Source organism: Pteropus vampyrus, unplaced genomic scaffold, assembly GCF_000151845.1.
Source record: "Pteropus vampyrus isolate Shadow unplaced genomic scaffold, Pvam_2.0 Scaffold116, whole genome shotgun sequence".
Lineage (NCBI taxonomy): Eukaryota > Metazoa > Chordata > Mammalia > Chiroptera > Pteropodidae > Pteropus > Pteropus vampyrus.
Window position 1 is genome coordinate 4308536 of NW_011888897.1, and position 19768 is coordinate 4328303.

At 32.8% G+C, this 19768-nt stretch overlaps 1 protein-coding gene across 2 annotated transcripts in view; it reads right to left on the minus strand.

Annotated features, from left to right (window-relative positions):
- Positions 1–19768, minus strand: part of CDK17 (cyclin dependent kinase 17) — an 80170-nt gene that overhangs the window by 27192 nt on the left and 33210 nt on the right. For both annotated transcript variants that reach the window (XM_011365922.2, XM_023533980.1), the window contains 3 exons: positions 11384–11530; positions 3802–3966; positions 63–196 (listed from right to left, as the gene is read on the minus strand). In XM_011365922.2, coding sequence (XP_011364224.1) covers positions 63–196; positions 3802–3966; positions 11384–11501 — 417 coding nt within the window. In that variant the 5' untranslated portion in view covers positions 11502–11530. Of the gene's footprint in view, positions 1–62; positions 197–3801; positions 3967–11383; positions 11531–19768 lie in introns of those variants that run through there.

Here is a 19768-nt window from a genome sequence, read left to right on the forward strand (position 1 = left end):
CATGGTGTATCATACACATGCACACATACACATAGGGACATTTATAGTTTTTAAATGGTTACCTCCATTGAGATCCGTCTATGTATACGATTTCTAAGGCAAACACCTGTGGGTGATTGGACTTCATCAGATGATGTCCCAGAAGCTTGGTCACTCTCACCATCTGATCCCATTTTTAGATTTTCATGAACGATATCTGCATCAAAAATTAAAACATTTTATGAGAAATATATTATATTCTGTCACGTAATTTAATAACACTACAGATAAGATGTAGACAGCCAACGCATAAAAAAATTGGAACACAAAAAGTTCTGTACATTCTGGGTAGCAGAGGTGTGCAGTTAATAGATCAAAACATAAGTCATATGTCTTAAAACAGTAGTAAGAAATCTTTTTATATTCTCAATCATAAAAAAACTAAAAAAATAAACATTCAAGTTATTATCAAGATTGAATAATAAAATTATAGACTGGAAATAACAACAAGGATTAGTCAGTTCTTTCATTTTCCAGCTCTGGGAACTGAGACCTTGAAAGATTAAATGACTTTCAAAGGTCACACAGCTTAGAAGTAGAACTAAAACAAAAACCTGGTCATTTGCCTTCAATTAGTTTAGTATTCTTTCCATTAAATAATGTACCATTGGATCTACAGCCAAATGAGCTAGTTCTTTGAATATTTTTAAAAAACTTTAAAAACTGCTAATGTAGATACCTTTTCCCCCAGTGTTAAAATTAAAACAATAATAATTCAAAAATTATTCACTGAATCTGCTGGGGGCAAAAACATATTTAAAATACAATACAAGGTAGACTACGGTATTTTTTAAAAATAGGGATAAAAGTTAAATGGAAGTAGAGGGGAGGGAGATTAATTCCATCTGGGAATATGAAAAACAAACTTGTACACCTGCTTGTATATCTGCATTTGTCAATCATCCTCTAATTTATCTAGCAAGAGTAGCCCACTAGAAACAAATGCCAGATCTCAAACATATCTTTTGTCACTAGTCCTCTTTATACAATTATTCATTCTCCAAAAAGCATCATATTGTTTCATGTTGCAGTGCTTTAACATACTTTTTGTCTTATCCGTAAGAGATGTCTTTCCCCTACTTTATCAAACCTATTCTTCAAACCTATGCTCATGTGTCATCACTCAGTAAAGTGTTTTCTATTCTCAGACACAGATGATTACTGTGCCCACACCTACTGTACCTACTGCACTGAAGAGCATTTTTTGGTTCACATGATTTTATACTAAGTTTTGAGATCTTTGGGGATAGAATTTGGCTTATTCACTTTTGCATTCCCAGAACTTAACAAAGTCCTTGGTATTTAGTGCTCAACGAATATTCCAATGAATTGAATATTAACTAAAACTGAAGGAACAGACTAGATAAATGGGACTCCCCTACCCAAATGAAATGTGATATGCAATAATATATAAAACAAAAAATAGTATTTAAAACTATAAATTTGAACTTTCATAAACGTTTGCTTATAAAAATATGAGAACTGTTTAACAAAAATTAAACTCAAGGATCTCATCAAATCGGTCTTAGAATTCATACATTTCTATATTTTGTCTTATGTTGTTGAGAAAATTCTTATTTGCATTGATAAAGAGTTGCAAATGGCAATGGTTTTTAATAGATCAAAATATAATTTGAGAATATACTTCCAGTACAGAAATTTCTGGAGAAATTTTAAACTGATTATCCGAACAAAAAATTAACTTGGAAGTAAAAGTCGATGGATCAGAGACTGATTCCTGACCTGATACTGAACATCAAAGGCCAACTATTCTTTTCTGTCACACCTTTAAAGTGTGACAAAATCTAAAAATCTTTCTTTCTCAAGGAAATGCTGAATAAAAGATAATAATACTTTAAAATGTATAGCTGGGTTTGTAAGAATGTATGCATAATACCTAAGAAGCAAAGACAGGGAATTGAAAATCCAAAGCTGTTATGCATAAATAAATTGACTGTCACTTTCTTGAGAGGGGCTGCTGATCTCTGTTAAGAAAGTGCTTGGGTTTAGACGCCACTCTAGGATAAAAGATGAGTTGCAAGCGAGAGCTTCCTACAAAAAGGCACAAGACTCGCAAAGTGCTACATCCTGAGTAAAGGGCAGACTTAAAAAACGAATCTACTCTACTGCACCAGGACTACGAAATAGCACATTAACCTCAGACTATAAATAAATACTTGTGTACCCTCTGACTTAACCAAGAAAGTGCCCATGTCAAACAAACAAGTGCAGTTCCGACATGAATATCAGTTGGTATTTTCATTTCCATTAATAAGACAAAAGCGAAACAATGAAGGCTTATGTCAAAACTTCACTCTGTCACTGTGCTGAATCAAGTAATAGTTTTTGAGTATTAGAAGAATATTTACTTCTCAAATTGCTCAATTTTTGTGTTATATTAATTCACAATGTGACAGCTACAGACAAAATGCACTTTTAAATTTAATCTGCATTACTAACATTTTCGACATCGCTCTTTAGACCTAGGGTCAGCAAACATGACCTGTGTTTGTATGACTCCTGAACTAAAGGTGGTTTTTGGATTTTTAAAGTGTCACTTTAAAAAAAAAGAATATGCAACAGAGACCATAAGTGGCCCACCTGAAAAATTTACTATCTAGCCCTTTACAGAAAAAGTCTGTCAACTCCTGGTCTACACAACTACTAAAATAATAAATCAAGCCCTAATCTAAAGTGTTTTCCAATTTGTGTGGGGTAAATACTTCATGTCAACTTCAAACTACCAACACAACATCATTTAATATGCAGTTGGAAAGAAATGTGTACATTACATAATATTTTGACTATACAGATACAATAGAAATAAATAACCCCCAAAGCTCTGGTAATAATAAAGTATAATAAAATAATCAGAAAATAATTACGTTTAAGTATTCATTACCTTTGTTTTTAATTTAGCTTAATTGTAATTTTATATAAATTTTAATAATGGCTATGTTCAACCACCAACTTGCAAAATTCCTGAAAATTTAACAATTAAAACTCATGAACCAGTGTGAGCCAACTCCAACACACCATTCTGTAGAGTTACCCCCATAGGGATAAAGGCTACATACATTTCCCATAGATAAAATCCCACTGTAGATAAACTCATATTCCCCAAATTAACAAAACACATGAAGAAATAATCTACCATAGCAAGTGTAAACAGATAAAGCAAGTGGCAGAGTAAAACCCTTGGAAACTTCAGTAAATATAATTATGTTATAAGACTATAAAACAATTATGCTTAAAAAGTTATTTTAAAATCAAAACATAACAAATAAAACACCATCAAAAAAAGACCAGAGAAATACACAGAACTCTGCAGACATATATTTTCCCTGGATATTAAAATGGCATAGTGACATAACAACTTGGGTGATATTCATATTTAGTAACTATTGTACTGGGCCATCATATGGTGATAATCTGGAGTTACTAGGGTAGGACCCTAAATTAAGCACCATCTCAAGCTGCCATATCTTGAAACCTTGCATCCACCTCTTAAGGGTTTTGTGTTCTTCCTGGTCAACTGGTTTTTAAAGGTTACCCCTTTTGTAGTGTCAGCACTACTACCTCTCTAGAACCTTACATCTTTCTACTCTCTCTTATTCTCAACTTGATTTTTATCTTACAGGACAAATCAGATAATAAAAACTAGCCGACTTCCATACACCTAAAAACCTGGCAGCTATATATATGACCTATATACACTCAGAAAGTTGGGGGAAAAAAAAAAAAGACAAATAATTAAATTACCTAATCTGCTTCCATTTCTGGGCATCGGCATGAAGGAGCCAAGGCTTCCTCCAATAACACTATGTGGTCTCCGCAATGGGGGCTTCTTGAAGGACCCTGTGTACTGGTGGAGGAAGGAATGCATACTGTGAGAAGTTGGAGGCCTGCCATTCTTCACAATAGGCTCTGTGATTCACGGTATCCAAAAAGCATCCATTAACAGTCCAAGATCCAGGATCACATGAGAAGAATAAAGAAAGCAAAACAGAAAACAAAACAAAAGATTATAATAGAGACCATTACATTTAACCTCATTTCTTAACCTCATATCTATACAAAGTACTATAATTAAAATAATTTCTATGAAAAAATATTTATAGAAAATACTTTAATATTTGAAATTGGTCTAGTAACTTATTATCCATCTTATATAATCAAAACTGGTTAGCAATCACAAAACTAACAGCCCATAGATTTTTGATTCATTTGCTTATTTTAATATATCTCAAGATTGTTTCCATAGTCCTACATCTACTGACTGCCTCATACATGCCTTATGATTAGGCATGCTGTAGAATATAAAAAATATGGTCCTGGCTGAAAGGGACTTATATCCCTATTTGCTTGACATTCAAAAAGGTATGTCAGTTAGTAAATGAAACAGAAGTACTTAAGTATAGATCAATGCAGAGGTTCTGAAATTTATTACCCAAAATTTGAGATTTTTAATATCGTTTTTTAAATCACAGACCTAAAACCAAGCAGAAATTATTTAAAAATATAACAGGCTAGAACACATAAGAAAAATTTTCTTTCTAGGTTATCATATTCCATATCTGGACTCATAATAAAATATATAAGTATTCTGCCTATAGACATTTGTTTTAGCTGCTCTATAAAGCTATCCTAAGGAATATAGGTTTATAGTCCTGGACAATATAGCTAAAAAATATGGAGATCATAAGTACCTTAAATTATTCAGGGGATATCTGTTCTGTGCCTACTATTTGACAAGCACTACTACAGGCCTTGGGCGTCAGGAGGTGAACAAAACAAACAAGGCTCTACTCTTTGAGACTATAAAATTGAATGGAGGGAAAGACAGATAAGAAACTAATAAAAAAATATATATATCAGATGACAGGCAATATGTAAAAATTTAAAGATATATGATAGAAAACAAATGAGTAGCTTTTTGACACTGGCTATTGAGTAAAGTTCTCTCTGCAGAGGTATTTTTAACAGAGATATGAATACAAGAGCCAGTCATGAGAAGATGAGGGAGTGGTGGGTTATAAGATATTCCAGAGAGAAAAGCTACTGCAAAAGCTAACACATGGCAGAGTTTGTCTTGTTAAAGCAGTGGTCCTCAAACCTTAGCATGTTTCAGAAACACCTTTCAAGATTAAAACATAGATTGCTAGGCCCCACCCCTAGACTTCCTGATTTAGCAAGTCTGGCACAGAATCCAAATATTTGCATCTCTGACAGATCTAAGGTGATGCTGATGTTGCTGGGTACAGAGATCACACATCGAGAACCACAGTTTTAGAGGTACAGAAAGAAGGCAAGTGTAGCTGCAGTACATAATTTGGGGGGGAAGGTGTTATTGAGGTCAGAGATATAAGCAGGTTTGTACATTATCATAAAAGTTTGAATTTTATTCTGGGGCTGGAAGCAATTATGGCAGCTTTGAAGTATGTAGTAACATGATCTGACTCATATCTTAAAAATATCACTCTGAGAAGTAAGGGACAGTGGGAGGTAGGGATGACTATAAAGGGGTAGCATGAGGGATCTCTGTGACAATGGAATAGCTCTTTATTCTGATTACAGCAGTAGTTACACAAATCTACACATGTGATAAAATGACAGAACTATACTCACGCTTTATTCCAATGTTAATTTCCTGGGATTGACAATATTCTATAGCTACGGAAGACATAATCAAAGGGGGGAACTAAGAGGCGCAAGGTACCTCTCTGTACTATCTTTACAACTTCTTTTGAATCTATAATTATCATAAATAAAAAAAATTTTAAACATCACTCTGGTTGCTGTTGGAGAACAGATGATAGAGAATCAATGGAAGGAAAACAGAAGAAGACTATTACAGTACCCTAAGCAATTAAAAATGGTGGCCTGGACGAAAATGCTCTGAGAGAAGCAGGCAGATATAGGATACATTGCAAAAGCAGAGCCAAGAGGCCAGCAGACATGGCTGCAAAATTACTTTCACACATACTCTCCCACCCATATTAAAAACATCTATCCAAAGAATATTTTTAACTCCAGCAGACTGTTGAAAATATATAAAATATGATGTGTGAAAGGACAATTGGAATCACATATCAAATATATAAATGGCTATCATTAATAGTGAGTCTTAAAAGTTATTTCCATAGTAAATATACAGCAAGCTGGAATGGCAGAAGGGAGAAGGGGAAAACGGAAAGGTAAAGGAGAGAAAAGAATTAAGGATAATTCCTGGATTTTGAGCTTTAAATTGTTTAGGTTAACTGAGGAAAACGAGTAGAAGCAAATTTGGGAGAAAGAAAATCAAGAATTCTGGTTTGGTTATATTATGTTTGAGATTTCTACTAAACACTTATATGCAGAAGCCAAATAGGCATTTAAAATAGAATCTAGTGATCCAGATAGAAATCCTGACCAGAGATACAGATTTAGGTGTAGTCAGCATATACATAGTAGCTGAAATCACAGGTGTAGATGAGGTCACCAAAGGAGAGTATATAGAGAAGAGAATGGGGAGCATGAGAAAATCATAAAACGTTCTAACATTTCAAGATGTGACAGCAATTATCTAGAAAGTCCAATAAGATAATACTGTATTTTAAAAAATAATGGAAACTTTTAAGACATTATGTGAAATGAAATAAATCAGACACAAAAGGGCAAGTATTGTATGATTCCACTTACATTCACAGACAGGAAGTAGAATAGTGGTTACTAGGGGCTGAGGGGAGAGGATAATGAGTTATTGTTTACTGGGTACAGAGTTTCAGTTTGGAATGACGAAGAAGTTCTGGAGCTGGACAGTGGTGATGGTGGCACAACAATGCGAAAGTACTTAATGCCACTAAAATTGTATACTTCAAAATGGTTGCAATAATAAGTTATAGGTTATGTTTATTTTACAATATATTTTTTTAAAGTAATGGAAATCTATATGAAAAACTGTAGTAAATCTTATTCAATGAAGTAATTAGGTCCAACTAAGGATTTCCAATGATTTTTAACACAGAAGCATGGCAATCATGATTCCACTGAGAAATTTATCTGGCATCGTATTTATCTGGATCTTCTAATTCAGTGAACTACTATCATCAGGAACATGTGATTTTTTAGCCCACCCCATAGCCTTACTCATTTCTGGTTCCCAATCCTGCTCTTTTAAACACTATTATTAACTTGATCCTATACCAGACTCAACATACATCCAATGAAGTCTGTGCTTTCAACCACATCCTCTCATGGACCTTGCACTATTGGTAGGAGTTAGTACTACTTAACAATCCCCTGTGTGTCATCCACTACTGTTAAAAACTAACTGTGAATGCTATTACCTATCAGACCAGCAAGAGAAGGAAAAAACCTGGAAGAAAAAAGGCTGCTAATATCCATAAAACTAGTCTTGTTGACTCCAAATAACATGGTAAACTGACCTCATGCAGAGATGGAGGAATAAGGACAAACAACTGGAATATCTGGAAAGAGAGACCATTTCAATCTCTACCTTTTGGGGTTACTTCAGATCCTAAATAATTGTGAAGTGACATTTTGTTACATTTGTTTTATTATACCTCCTGAGAACATGAAGATGAAGTTGATTTTCTTGGGTGAAGAATTTTAGTTGTGTCAAAAGAAGTAACTTTTGTTGGAGCTGCATTGGAAGCCCCAAATACTATATGTATTACAAAACATTATTTTTACCTTTCTATAAGTAAAACTGAGATCTGTATCTCATATTTTAAGTTGTCACCTATCCTTCCTCATCAAATTCAATAATTTCAATACACCTTCTCATTACAAAAAAAAATTAAGTTCAAGGCTATTAAGAGACAAGATCCTGAAATATCATAACTTTCTGTGATGTCTAAAATAGTATTAAGACTTCTATCAAGAAAATCAAGATCTCTGAGGAAAAAGTATTTCTCAGATATGCTAAGTTTTATTGAGATGAAATTCACAGAGCATAACACTAAGCATTTTAAAGTGCACAACTCAGTGGCATTTGGTACATTTACAGTGTTGTGCAACCATCACTTTTATCTAGTTCCAAAATATTTTCATCACTACCAGAGAAGACCCTATACCCATTAAGCAGTCACTATCCATTCCTTCCTCTACTGAGTCTTTGAAAATCACTAATCTGATTTCTGTCATTATAGATTTACCTACTCTGGATTTTCACATTAATGGAATCACAGAATATGTGACCTTTTGGGTCTGGCTCCTTTCAGTTTTCAAGGTTCATTCACATTGTAGCATGTATCAGTACTTCACTCCTCTTTGTGGCTGAATAATCCATTATAGGAATATGTCACATTTTGTTTATATATTCATCTGTTGATGGACATTTGGGTTGTTTCCACCTTTTGGCCAATGTGAATAGCTCTGCTATGAATATAAACATTTATGTACAAAATTTTGTTTGAATACTTTTTTCAATTCTTTTGGGTATATGTCTTGGAATGGAATTGCTGGGTCATATGGTAATTTTATTATTTTCAACTTTTGAGAAATAATATAAATTAATTTTGACAGTTTTTTAAAAAAGTTAAATATTTAATGTCTTCTCAGTTACTAAAAAGATCTGATGTGCTCAGCATTTTTTTCCTTGAAGATACTTTAAAAACAAAATTTCTTACATTTTAATTAAAAATTTTTATAATTCATACAAAAATTTCATTTCATATTTAGGAAAACCTATATTGAGTTAAGGCCAATATGCTTAAATTAACCAAGCTTGCAAACTGTCAACTTATTTTTAACATACTAAGTATAAATTTGAGATTCCTCTTTCCCTGGGTTCAATCTACCTATCAATGTACAAAACACAGTAGACAGGCAATTTAATGTGAATTGTAATTATATTATACATTTATGACTGAGGTAAAGCCTTCAAAATATGACTCAATTATCAAAATGAGAAAGACAGTACATCAAATTCTATTTGGATGGAGGTACAGTATCTATGAGTGAGAGTATATATGCACATGTAACCAAATGCATCATACACATTATAGTTTTTTCAAGATGTTTAGAGTATTATCCCCATATGCATTAACTTCCCCATTCAACTGGTCCTAGAATATGCATGAGTCACTTGCCTATGTAAAACCCAAGGGTAACAAGATTGTGCTCATGAACGTGACTGAACAAGCCACAGCAGATCAAAAATTGGTTCAAAAGCAATTTACTTAGGGAAATTATATAGTATATTCTTTCTCCTCCCTAAGCTAGCATTGCCACTATATGACTGTTAGACAGATCTCTTGCTTCACAAACTGGTTATATCATCTGTGAAATCATTTGAAAAGTATAATCTACCACTTCTCATTCATTAAACCATGTTCAGATGTGGACTGTGCGTGTCACCTACCTTAGGGAGCTTTTCATGCTCTAAGACAAACTCCATTAAGAAAGAATATGTTAGAACCAGCTATCAGGCACTGATAGATGACCTAAAAGGTATAGTATCTTTGTCAAACCTGGAACTTATGTGCTATTACACGTAGGGAATCAGCCATAGCAGATTATAATTCAGAGAGCCTATGCTGCCAGCAATCTCCTCAACTCAAGAAGAATCAATGTCTAGTATGACATCATTTTTTAGTATTATTTCAAGTAACTCAGGTTAAGAGAAAGCCCAAAAGAGTTCCTATTTTCCTTCTTTACTACCTGTTAGAGTTACTTTATAATAAAAGAATTAAATAAATTACTTTATAATAAAAGAAAGTTTCAATAAAGTAAAACAATATGTGCTACTTGAAAAAATATTTTTCAACATTTCACCATTAGTTATAAATTAAGCAAGTTTTAAGAGTCAACACTAAAATATTCTGCAAAATATCCAATTAATCTAAAATATTAATTAGCTCTCCAAAAAGTATATACATTTTCTTTGACTCACATTCTTTCTTTTAAAAGGAGAGGTTTATCTTGCTGTCAAATACCCATTAGGAATGTAGCCCAGAAACCACACATCAAAATATATACTATGCTTATTTTACTCTTGAACATCATTGACAAATAGCTAGCAAGGCTCTTCAACCAAAGAACGAACACACTGTGTTTAATTAATACCAAGAATTCAAAGGGGAGGGGTCTGAAAGAGAATGAAGAATTATGCTCTTGGCAAGAAGAATAAAAGATATGATAAAATCATCTTTGAGATTTGACCCGAATGCAAAAGTTTCTCTCCTACATATAAATTATATTCAAATTATTTTAAAGTTTCTAAAGAAATCATCCATGTCTCCTCTTCTACATTACAAAAAGCCATATAACCTTGATAATAACCTTTCTGAGGAAAAGAGATAAACTAAATCTTGGGTAGAGTAAATTATTTACCCAGTCATACAACTAATAAGTGTTTAAGTATGTTAGTGTATCTAAATTCCAACCCATGAGTTTTAACTTAAAAGTCCAGAGCCCTTTCCACTATCCCACTGTCTCTCACAACAAGGGCATTTGCATTCAGCTGGACAGGGTAGGGGTATTCATGCATTCACCCACTGCCACAAATCCCTAACAGAAGAATTTCAGGCACAGACAAGGAAGGCTTGCCAAAGAATCTATACATCATGACACACTGGCAGCCATTCCTGTAAGCTTCTTTCTGGTTATTATTATGACATCCCTAGGGCTATTTCAGTTTTGAATATATAGTCTTATTCCATAAATTTCATCAGGATTTTGTATTTTGATCCATTCAATTTAACAAGCTCTTTTTATTTTACACCATCTGCGTGCTACTTCACATTGTAAAAAGTACTGTCAAATGTGTGAAACATTATATGCTTATCTTCTATAAGTGCTCTCAATACTATGAGATTTTGCAGTAAATATGAAATAAGAAAATAGTAAGATTCACTCATGTGAGAAAACTTGTCCTCTATATGGATTGTCAACATGCATATATATGATGTCATAAAACTGTGGTGAAGCCTCAAAAAGGAATTTCACAAATTTACTATGCACTTTTAAGCTGTATTAACTTACAAGTTATAAGAATAACACAACATTTAAATGTTAATTTTAAACAGTTACTTAACAACTAAGATAATTCTATACAAAGTATTCTTATTTAAGAGCCAGTGAAAATGGATAAATGGGATAAGAGAATTCATCAGGGTTAGAGACTACCGTATAGCAATACTGTTGAGTAAGAGTGGAACATTCCAGTAAGCAAGCAAGTTGTGTAGTCTTATGTTTCCTAAGAACGAACGACCCAGATGGAGAAATAAACAAAAGGAAGTTATTAGCACTAATCAGGAAAGTAAATTCACATTCTATTTATACTGTAATCAAAAGTAGGAAGCAACTTTTCTCCTTTCCCCATCTCCCAAATATTTACCATTATCTTTGCTGCTATTTTCTTCAATAGTCATTTGTTCAGCCAGTTCAGACAATGATTCATCAATAGTCTGGCTTCCTCGAAGCGTGAGGGATAGCCTTCTCTTAAATTTTTTCATCCTATCGATTGACTGTGACTTGAAAAATCCTGAAAGAACAGAACAGGATGAACACAAAATTAAAGGAATGAATACTTTACAGCTCAAGACAAATATTGTTCAGGGTTTACTAAGAATGTTCAAAACGGAAATATAATGAGGAATTCCCATTTCTGCCAAACATCACAAAATTCAACCCCCAAAAGATCCACTCACTCTGATTAATGCTAAGACAAGCAGGAATTTTATAACCTAAAGATTGATATGTTGGCATCAAAATTAAATTTAGAAAAGTAGGAAATTTTCCTAAAATGTGTTTTAAAAACCAATACAGTGAAAATATCAATACTATTTTGGTGTGTAGGCTCTATCATTATAAATAACCAATCGTTACATTGGAACCAGTGATATCTTTAGATATAACTGAGGGGATAGGAGAGGTAAAGAGGGTAGGGAAGAGAATAACGAATGATGTTTGACAATTTATTAAATAGGAATTTTATTTCTTAAGTTCTTATTTAGCCAATATATTGGATTTTTGTTTTGTTTTTCCCTTGGCCAGTTATCAGGAGTCTCTTCCTATTATAAAAATGCCAAGCTTTAGAAGGAAGAAATGAAAGCCAAATTAACTGGTATCAAATGCCTACTCCATACTAGACACTTTCATATCTCTTAATTCATTTAGCCTTCCTAACTCTGAAGATTAGACTACATATTCCATTTTCACAAATAAGCAAACAGGCTCAAAGATGTTCCCTGACTGAAGTCAAACAAACAAATTATAGAACTAAGATTTAAAACTAGGATTTACCTTTTTACCTTTCCCTCCACATTTTAATATCTCCAAAATCAGGACGTATCTCACAATTAATGAGATGTTGAAATATAATTGACAACCTTCTTTTATTTTAGTGGTACATACACCAATGGTATAATTCATAGTGGAGTCTTAGATATGATCAAATAAGGTATCTGCTACCAAAACAAATCCTCAATAATTTACCTATAACTTCTTTTCTAATTTACTATTTCTTACTTGTGATGAGCTAGTTTACCAGATTACCAAGCATACTATAACCATTAGCCCAACTAAGAGTCAGGGCCTTGTAACTCCTCTATGTTGAAATACATATTTTACCATATAGTTATGGATATCTATTTTGAATCTGTAAGTATTTTGCTTATTTTCTCATTCTAAGACTATTCTAAGCATCTGAGTGCTATGAACAAGTGAACTCTCCATAAGATATAGTTATGAATATTTTTTGTTTGCTCAAAGCCCGGGGGAAGGGTATCAAGTACAAATTTATAAGTGATGATAATATATTTACCAGCTCCATACTACATACTTATTTAAAAAACAAGATTACTATAACATAAATATAAAAACCACATACACATTAAAATAGCAAAATTTGTAACTACAGTCTAATAAGGACCCTTTCATCTACACGCTTAAAAACGAGAGCTATACTTTAGTGAGATATTTAAAAGCTCCTATCTCTTAACTTCGTTTGACCGTAACACCAAAAAAACAAACTGATGTTGCTGAATATTTTCTAATTTATCTTACAGTTGACTAATCCTCTTTTTAGCTACATTCGATCTGCAGTTAACCCTATCTATTGTGTTCTTAATTTCAGTTACTATATTTTTCAGTTCTAAAATTTCTATTTGATTCCAGTTCTCATGAAATTCTCCATTTTGTCATCTATTTTCATGAATAGGTCAGATACAGTATTTTAAACTGCTATCTGTAATCTGGAGTCTGCATAACCTATGGATAATCTACATAACTTGTTTTTATTGTTGATTTTTCTGTTAGGCTTTAGTATACCTAGTATTTTATTGAAAGCTATACATTGTATGAGAATGACTGCATAAAAAACATGGAAAAATACAGAGGTTCTGGATGAAGTTACCTTCTTCTAGAGAGGATTTACTTTTTACTGGCAAACAGAATAGGAACAGAGCACCTCAATCCAATCAGGGACTGAGCTAGCTTGAGACTTGATTTCAGATACTGTAAAGACTGGTCTACGTGTGGTTTGTTTCCACTCTTATGGTGTGGCCCTTCAAAGAATTTCAACTGCAAAAGTAGGAACAGAACAACAAGAAAATCAAACTATTGAAAGCTACACTCAACTTCTTGCTCTTCTCTTACACACTGCTCAGCTTTTATATCCTTATCCAAAATAGCCTACAAGTTGGAAAATGTCTCAAGAGGAAACCAAGCGCAGAATATGCCTACCTCCCTTCTCTTCTGAATCTTGACTCCTCAAGTCTTGACTGACTCAGAAACTGCACAATGCCTCCAAACTAATTTTTTTCACTAGCTTTCCAAGTAGTTCTCGGCAGAAGCCTCAGTCAGATACAAGTTGTTCCATCATAGGCGGAAATGGAGGTTTAGATAAGAATTGGAATATATGTATTTCGCTAAGCAAAGTGAATTTATAGAAGGCAGTCAGTCAACTGTAAGAGTTTATTCCAACTAAGAAACCTGTAACTGCAGCATTGTCCTAAATGCTAGGCTCTTTACTTCTCAGAGTCTGCCTTTATATAGATCTACCTTGACAGTAATCCATGCCATTTGTTTAAACATATTAGATATTTAAAGGGAACTGAGCTGTTTCCAATTTCATCTACCCTTTTGTTTCTGTAAGAATTCATACTAGACCCTTCCTTTGTAAGGCTCCAGAATTACTCTGTGCAGTAAAGAGATAACTCTTTAAGTTTGGAGGCTCAAACTCTGCACATTCCAAAGGACTAGCCAGGACCGCCTCCTGGGAGATAATCTCTGAGCTCTTGGAATATCCTGCCCTGATACCTCTCTATAGACCTGAGATCTTAGGCTACACCAGATGATTTGTTAACAACGTAACATAAGGTAAATGCCCGTTTTTGTATGCCTGGGGTTTTGGGCCACAGTGGGTCAGTCTGACCTTTGGGAAAAGGAAAGATAAGAGAAGCTGAGAAAGACTAGCTAAAAGCAATCATGTGGGTACTTCTATGCCTTTGTACTAACTCCCAATAAAAACCCTGGACACCGAGACTCAAGTAAGCCTCCCTGGTTGACACTTTACATACACTGTCATATAAGGTGGCTGGAAAAATGAAGCATTGTCCATGCAACTACACTAGAAGAGGATAACTGAAAACTCGCACATGGTTTTTCTTGCATTCCATCCTATACAACCTGTCCCCCTGCTGATTTTATCTCATCTTTTCACTATAATAAATTATAACCGTGAGTTTAACAGCTTTCCTCTAATCTGTATCCTTCTAGCAAATCATCAAGCCTAATGGTGGTCTTGGGAAACCCCAACAACTCTCCTTCAAGAAAATAATTAATTCACATAATAAAGTAACTCCATTTTGACCACTTCAAAAGTGGTCAGACCAAACTGCTTTGTGCTATAAATGCAAAATACACACTGGGCTTTAAAAACTTAGTATTTTAAAAGAATGTAAAAATAATTCATTGTTATATGGATAAAACGATTAAAAAACATTCTAGATACATTTAAGTAAAATCTATTATTAAATTAATTTCACTTTTTATATGCCTGCAAAATATTTTAAAATTAAATATAAAGAATTTGCAGTGTATTTCTATTGGACAATGCTGGTATAGAGCATCAAGTAGATCTCAGTGGTTTTAAGTGAGTATGAAAAAAGATCACATAAGTCTTAAACTTTTCTTCATACAACATTTGAACAGTACATTATAAGACATTCTATGCAATTATAACTCAAAACAGCATGCACTGTACTTATTGTGCATCAAGAGTGAAGAAAATTCTCGTCTATAAAATAGCAAACTACATGCATTTTCTATTGTCAGGAACAAGAAAGACATTTCTAACTCATATTACCTAGAAAGAAAAAAGCACTTCATTATAGAGCTAGGCTTTATCACAAAATTTTTAAATAAAACTATACCTTCAAAAAGGTTCTATATTTATCTTTCATGGCAGAATTGTAAACTCTTAAGTCATAATGATCAGTAAATAGATGTTAAAGAGTTTCATTGTCACAGCTTAGATTATTAAAGAAAAAATATCCCCAAATCAAACAGATTTCTTAACATTTCTATTTATATTTAAGTAGAATTATGCATGTCTACTTCCCTCATTAGCTGAGGATATAAACATATATGCTACAATAAAAACTTTTTGAGAAGTAAAAATTACTATTTACTATAGATTTAATGTAAATTAATCTTTACCGTATTGTAATAAAGCAGTACTAAATTTCTGATTTATTAAAATCAAAATCCTCAAGAATTTGATTGAAATATTTTATCTAGTTTAGCAAAAACTTTTATTTGCGATTGTTAAAATCTCTATACTATCATTTTCATAAACATTAAGATAGATTAATAATGCTGACAATATAATTTATGGATGCCAAATTTTTACTTTTATATTTAATTCATGCCAATGAAAAAGCTATTTTCACTTTAAAGTTAAACATACTGTAATTTAAAATAAGCCCTAAACAAAACTCCATAATTGTTGTTTTAATATTTTAAAGACTAAACTACATAGTAAATTATTATAAATGCTCAAATTTCAGCATAAATGTCACTCTTCAGAGGTCTCTTTCCTGATCCTGACCCTCTCTCTAGTCCTTTATCTTTTTTAACTCACACAACTTATATATACATATTTCATACATACTCATTCAAATATATATCTATGTATAATGCAAAACTTATGGTTTTCTAGTTGTCAAAAAACCTCCAGTTTTCTTTTTTCTTTTTTGTAGCTAGATCAAATTTAAAAAGGAAAAAGGGCAATAAATGATACTGAAAAGACAGCATAAAACTCTCCACATACATACATACGTATATATATACACACACGCACATACATATATATAGCTGAAAATGTTCAAAATCAGTTCCTAACCACAAATGCTTAAAAGAAAGTCATCTGGAGCTAAACTTGATCTGGAACTATCATACTGTACAATTAAGAAAATTTTTCATTTTTTTTTTTTTAAAATCCTGAAAATGTAACTATTCTATTTACTTACAGAATATAGATAATCATTCTGGAATGTCAACTGAGTTTGGCCCTAGGAATGTGAAGCACACACATACATATGCACACTTTTTCTTTTTTAAAGACAACAGCTGTAAAGCTGTAAACACTCGCAAACCAGATCCTCTACTATGAGTATTTACCTGTATAAATGGTGTCATATTGTGGCCCTTTTGGTACTTCCAATTTCTTATTTGGTACTTCCAATAAGAAATTTACCTTATAATTCGAAATTTTCTAATATTAGAATTTATTAGAGTATGTTTTTGAAATAGTCATAAAACAATTTCTTGTGTATAGCTGAAGTTGAAGAAAAAGCTAAAGATTGTTTTTTAAATGCCTAAATGACTTTTCTTCAGATGAAGAAGCAAACTTTACATGTATAACAAACTGAGTATTTTAAAGTGTAGATTAAAATCCACTACTGAAATGGTAGACTAGTACTTTTCCACTTAACAGTGCTGTTGTCAATCTTTTCGAAATACCAAGTAGAGCAATATGATATCACTATAAATATAGTTTTATTTCTTTATAACATTTTCTGCAGTGATAATGGCTTTAAATTAAATCTATTCTAAATGAAGTAAATTCATTAAGTGACCTGTAAGCAAATTTTTTATTATTTTTCCCACAAAATTAAATGACAAATATCTAACAATGCTCTTTAGGACACTTAAGCCACCCACACTTAATGAGGAATAACTATCATAAACAAATAATTTTCTTCACTAGAGACAAATTTCTTATTTGCATAAAACAGTTATTGTGCAAAATACTGACAGAACACTGAATTAAAATTTCAATCATGATTATAGGTATTTTTCCCCCCAAACACTTAAATATCTTAATCTTTTGTATTGATATCTAAGGGTGACTATTTTCCTTTGATAGTATAAATACTAAAACACACAAACCAGAAAAAAGAAACCTACCAAGGATTTTCCTCTTTTCATAAAAACCACATTAGAAAGATAATATAAGGCTATTATGACACTTGAGAAGGAAAATGTCATAGTAGAAAGCTACTGGGGTTGGTTCCTTCACCAAAAACAACCAGTAAACTGGAAAAAACGACCAGAATCAACTATCTCGGAACTCTGGAACCTGATGGCCACTTACAAACAACCAGGGGAGTGCTTGCTGAAGGTGAGAGGCCATTGATTTTGATAGGAGAACCACACGTACAAACCATTCAACAGTGCCCATTACTCAACTCTGTCCCAGCAATGGAGACAGCAACCTGCATTCTTAAGAGCAGCTGGCTGGTGCCGGGGCACACAGTGGGGAACACTGACATCAAAAAATTGGGAATAAGGGTTGCACATTTTAGTCAGTCTGGCAGATCTCTTGTGAGAATGGGACAGATGGAGACACTAGCCTTCCTTTAGGCTCTTTCGGACTATAGGGGTTTCCTGTGACAGCATCTATTGGGAGATATAGTGATAATAATGTTTTTTTGTTGTTGAGTCAGATATTTTTAAAAATATGTCAGGTCACGAGCTGACTACAAAAATAATGGAATATAAACTTCAGTGACCATACACAACCAGAAATACATATCTGCAAAAATAGTCTGGGAAAATCACAGATGGATGGCAATAGCCCTCAATCACCGTGAAACACCAATGGATTAGGAAAATCTGGTTTCCAGAGTTACCACATGACATCCAGGTCTCAAAAAAAATTACAAGGCACACAAATAAACAGGAAAGCATGGCCATTCACATGAAAAAAAGCATGACGGAAACCAATCCTGAAGAAGCTCAGAATATGAAATTAGTAGTCAAAGAGGTCAAATCAAGTGTCCTAAATATGCTGAAAGAACTAAAGAAAACCAAGAATAAAAAACTAAAGAAAATCAGGATAACAATGTGTGAAAAAAAAATGAGAATAGCAATAAAGAGACAAATTATAGAAAGAAACCAAACAGAAATTTCAGAACTAAAAAAGTGCAATAACTAAATGAAAAATTCACTAGATGATTCAACTAGATATTTAAGTAGGAAAAAAAAATCAGTGAACCTGAAAATATTAAAGTCAAAATTATCTAATCTGAGGAACAGAAAAAAAAATACAGAAAAATGAACACTGCTTGACAAACCTGTAGGACATCATCAAATGAACACACAATAGACACCATAGGAGTCTCAGAAAAGGAGACAAAAACTTTTTTTAAGAAATAATGGCTGACAAGAGCCAAATCTGATGAAAAACATGAATATACACATCTAAGAATCTCAACAAACTCCAAAAAGAATAAACTCAAAAGAGACTCATGCCAAGACACATTATATTCAAAGTGGCAAAACCCAAAGACCAAGAAAGAATCTTGAAAGCAGCAAGAGAGAAATGACTTGACACATACAAGAGACCTTCAATAATATTAACAGCTCGATGTCTCACTAGAAACCACAAAGATCAACAACACTGGGAATGATGTATTTAAAGCCTGAAAAGAGATGGGAAAAAAAAATCTGTTAACCAGGAATTCTATATGCAGCAAAAGAATGAAGGAGAAATTAAGACATTTCCAGATGAACAAAAGCCGATGAGGTTAATTACTGGTAGACTCGTCCTACAAGAAATTCTAAAGGGACAGCCTCAAGCTAAAATGAAAAGACATTAGACAGCAACTCAAAGCTGTAAGAAGAAATAACAGCAGTAGAGTTATGAAAAACAATATCATTGTACTTTTGGTTTGTAACTTCTTTTTTCTCCATCCTACACTATTTAAAGAGCAAATGCACACACATTAAAAATGATAAATTTATGTCAATGGTGTATAAAAAGATCATCTGTGACAATAACAATACAAGGAGAGAAGAATAAAGATAAATAGGATCAGGTGTTAGTATACTATTGAACTAAGTTGGTATTATTCAAAGTAGTTGTTAAGTTGAAGATGTTAATTGTAATTCCCAAGTAACCATTAAAATTAAATTAAAAATATTACAAAAAAGGAAAAAAGAAGGGAATCAGAATGGTATATTACAAAAAATATCAACTAAGTACAAAAAAGAGATAATAATGGAGGAACTGCAGAATAAGAAACAAATAAGACACAAAGAAAACAAGAGCTAAATGGAAAAAGCAAGCCCTTCCTTGGCAGTAATTACTTTAAATGTAAATGCGTTAAACTTCAATTAAAAGGCAGAGACTGACAAAACACAGTTTAAAAATGTTTTATCTATATGCTGTGTACAAAAGATTTTTTTAGATACAAAGACACAAAGAGATTGA